General features: G+C 36.2%; 1 protein-coding gene across 1 annotated transcript in view; it reads right to left on the minus strand.

Moving 5' to 3' along the window:
• Nucleotides 1–3,737, minus strand: part of LOC108742924 (fasciclin-1) — a 54,214-nt gene that overhangs the window by 2,976 nt on the left and 47,501 nt on the right. Inside the window, exon 4 of the mRNA XM_025979344.1 lies at nt 600–820. Coding sequence (XP_025835129.1) covers nt 600–820 — 221 coding nt within the window. The remainder of the gene's footprint in view (nt 1–599; nt 821–3,737) is intronic.

Below are 3,737 nucleotides of genomic sequence, written 5' to 3' on the forward strand. Positions count from 1 at the left end.
CCAGTTCTGGCACTGGCGTACTGTCAACACACCTTCTCCATACACATCAGTCAATTTCTTTCTGGCTTGAACAGCATTTTTACCCTTTCTGTAGTAAAACATTAAGATATGTAGAAAATGCTGCTTATCGATCTCCATATTTAAAAGGGCACCAACCAAAAACTACTGCGTAGAATTAATTGGAATTTTTCACACAGAAGCCTTGCTATATGAGCTCTCAAAGCATATAAAAATTATACGGCTTAAATGTGAAGTTGGGTGCAAAAGAATACAATTAAATCCTCTGTCGGGAAAAAACGAAATGACTTTCCGAACAACCCGATAGTTTTAGGGAAATGCAAGGGTTAACTCAAGATAGGAAAAAGTGGAGGTACGTGTCCAACCAATCTTAGGACTGACGACCTTATAATGATGGATGATGATGGTGTTAACACCCTGTATAATGTATCGTTACGCGGTACTCTAACAGTATATTTACGTTCCCCATTCGCTCTAATAATAACGCTACTTTTAGCATTTCAGACAGTGTACCCAGCAAAGTACATAAACATTGATGCATTAGACGTATATAACGTACAGGTATACGGAACAGCACTTACTTTAACAACGGATCTGTCTTCAGTTTCTCCAAAATGGTGACGTATGGAACACCCAATACCCGGTCGATAATGTGTATAATACCATTTGTGGCAGCGAAATTTTCTTGAACCACGGTCGCGTTCACGCCGCCTCCTTCAACCGTCAATATCCTTTCCGTTTTCGTTGCCAGCACGTTGAAATACAAATTCCTTCTTTTAGCGAGGGTTGGAACACGGAACAACTGAAACAAAGTAGAAAATTTGAGTAATTTTTCACATTGTTTAACATTTCACTGTCATATGATAAAAACAGAATCCTTGCACTATCGTCATGCCCATTTGTCTGTATCGTTTTCATAGTCAACTTCCTCGAAAAATATTGGGTCAAAAGCGAACAATTTGATTAATCTCTATTTAGATCAGTTGTACAGTTTTAAAATTTCGAAGTAGGTGGAAAACAAAATTGTTAGTGAGATGAACAAATTGGATGTGTTAATGAGATCGATAGAAAAATTAAAAGAAGAAAGCTAAGAAAAATTGAAAGAAAGTGATTAAGAGCAAAAAAGAGAGGTATGGAAAAGAGAAGATGGGAAAAGTCAGAACAGAAACTAGATGAAATTCAGGAAATATGAAAGATCTGGAGAAAGAGACTAGTGGAAAGTACAGGAACTGGAAGAAAGAGTGGACAAATTTAATGAAGAATGTGGTACGGAATGGTTTAAACCAGGAAAGGCCAACTTTAAAGAAAAAGTGAAGGAAGACTGGACAAGTCGGGAGATAACCTGCTGGAAATTAGAAATGGTAGAAGGCTGGAGCATACGGAGGTTTATATAAGAGAAGATATGACGACTATGGAAAGTTGGAACATATGGCAAAAGAGCGAAAAAAATTCTGATGAAGCGGTTACATTTTGGGTACAGAAAGTTAATAATAGATGAGATAGTACAGGTAGGCGGAATAAAAAGATGAAATGGTAAAAAGAAAGAAGAAAAAATGACGTTACGTTAGGAATGAAAAGGTAGGTAGGGATAATAAATAGGAATAAGAATATAAAGTGAAAAGAAAAAAGATCATTCGTTGGTAGATTGTGAAGTTGTAGAACTGTAAAATAACAAGTTTGGTTTAATAATGTTTATATCTTTATATATTCATATATAACAATTTACTTCCCTACTTCTATCTTTCTGTTCCTCGAAAAATATTGGGTCAAAAGCCAACAATTTGATTAATCCCTATTTAGATCAGTTGTACAAAGTTTTAAAATTTCGAAGTAGGTAACATTTCTGTACCATTTGCTTAGTGAATCAATTGATGACACTTGCTTAGCAAAAAATTGGAACTTCGAAAGCAAGATCTATTAATTATGCAAATGTGGAAATCTAGTAAATAAAATATTCCAAATAGGAAAAGTGTTTAATTCAGAAAATAATATGTTATTAGAGAATGTATAAAAGTTAAAGATAATACATCGACTATTCAAACGGAAGAAACGAAAATCACAAGGGATAGATGGCAAAAGGAAAAAAAAATTCTTTTTTTAGAAAAATAATGGACGATCGCACACTACAGATGGAAACTGGAAAATGACAGAAGTGTCTGGTAAGACAATAAAATACGGAAAGAATGGGAGGAAAAAACAAAATTATTTGAAGACGAAACAGCACAGTAAAAACGAATTAGTTTTAACAGCAAGATTTAGACAGGGTGGTAAGAATAGGAGGGCTGCTACTGGGAAGAAGAAGAGAAGAATATATTGAGGTTTGTAGTGATCTACTCAAAAAGTATTGCGAATTTTGAATTTCCGCGGGTTACATATATTCCATTTTCGATTTTTTTGTGGCGTTATGTTGGTACTCATATCTCTCACCTATACCGACAAAGCCATATTGAACGTTCAGTTAATTTTTAACAGCTGTTTTGCTTGAACGTGTTTTGGCTCGTCTTCGATTTTTGCCTAATTCAAAAAATAAGATTTAAGAATCTGTATCAAATTTTGTGTGAAAAGCAAAATTAAGTGCGAGGGCGCATTGCGAATGTTGACTGTGGCATATGGTGAAGCTACCTTGCAATGGTCCGAAGCAACTTTTATCGGTGGAACCAAATATTCTCAGAGGGCCGAGAAGAACGAAGAACGACGAAGACCGTACCGGATACTCATGCACGTCAACAACAGACGAAAACATCGATGAAGTGAAGAAAATAATATTGGTCAATCATCGAATCGTTGTTAGAGAAGTTGCTGAGGACCTAAACATATCGATTCGTTCATGCCATTCGATTTTGATCAATGATTTGGGCATGAGACAGGTCGCCGCGAAATTCGTACCAAAATAGCTCAATTTCGACCAAAAACCACATCGCATTAACATTGCTAAGGAGCTGTTCGACTCTATCCGCGACGACCCAAATTTGCTCCAGAGGGTTATAACCGGTGACGAATCATGTGTTTATGGTTATGACGTGGAAACCAAAGCTCAATCATCCCAATGGAAGCTGCCGTACGAGCCAAGACCAAAAAAAGCGCGCCAAGTTAGGTCGAATGTGAAGTTATCCGCCAGAACCGCCGGATTCGTGGAACAACATAAATTGATAATGCCCCTGTTCACACATTGTTGGTTGTTCGCGAATTTTTGACCAAAAACAACACACTAATAATGCCGCAGCCACCGTGTTCTCCAGATATAACCCCCTGTAACTTTTTGTTGTTCCAGAAACTGAAGAGGCCTATGAAAGGACGACGCTACGCTACCATTGAGAAGATAAAGACGTCCCAAGATCACAGAAAATAATTTTTTGAAGTGTTTCGAGGATTCGAAAAAGTGTTGGCACAAGTGTATAATATCTGGAGGCGATACTTCGAAGGATACAAAATAGATATTCATGAAGAAATAGTAATTTTTGAAAAAACACAAAATACTTTTTGACAGACCTCGTATACCTAGGAAGCAAGTAAAGGTACAAGGATGAGAGAAAATAACAGATAAGCGAGAAGAATAAAAAAGTATAGTTTATAAAATTCATATGTAAGGCAGGTATAGAACAGCTAAATGTAATAGTCCACCTTTTAATAAAGCTTTCTATCTAATATTAGAAATATACCCTTATTTTTTGAATCCGATTATAAAATTATGCCCATTTGTCTGTATCGTTTTCATAGTC

This window comes from Agrilus planipennis, unplaced genomic scaffold, assembly GCF_000699045.2.
Source record: "Agrilus planipennis isolate EAB-ADULT unplaced genomic scaffold, Apla_2.0 scaffold364, whole genome shotgun sequence".
NCBI lineage: Eukaryota > Metazoa > Arthropoda > Insecta > Coleoptera > Buprestidae > Agrilus > Agrilus planipennis.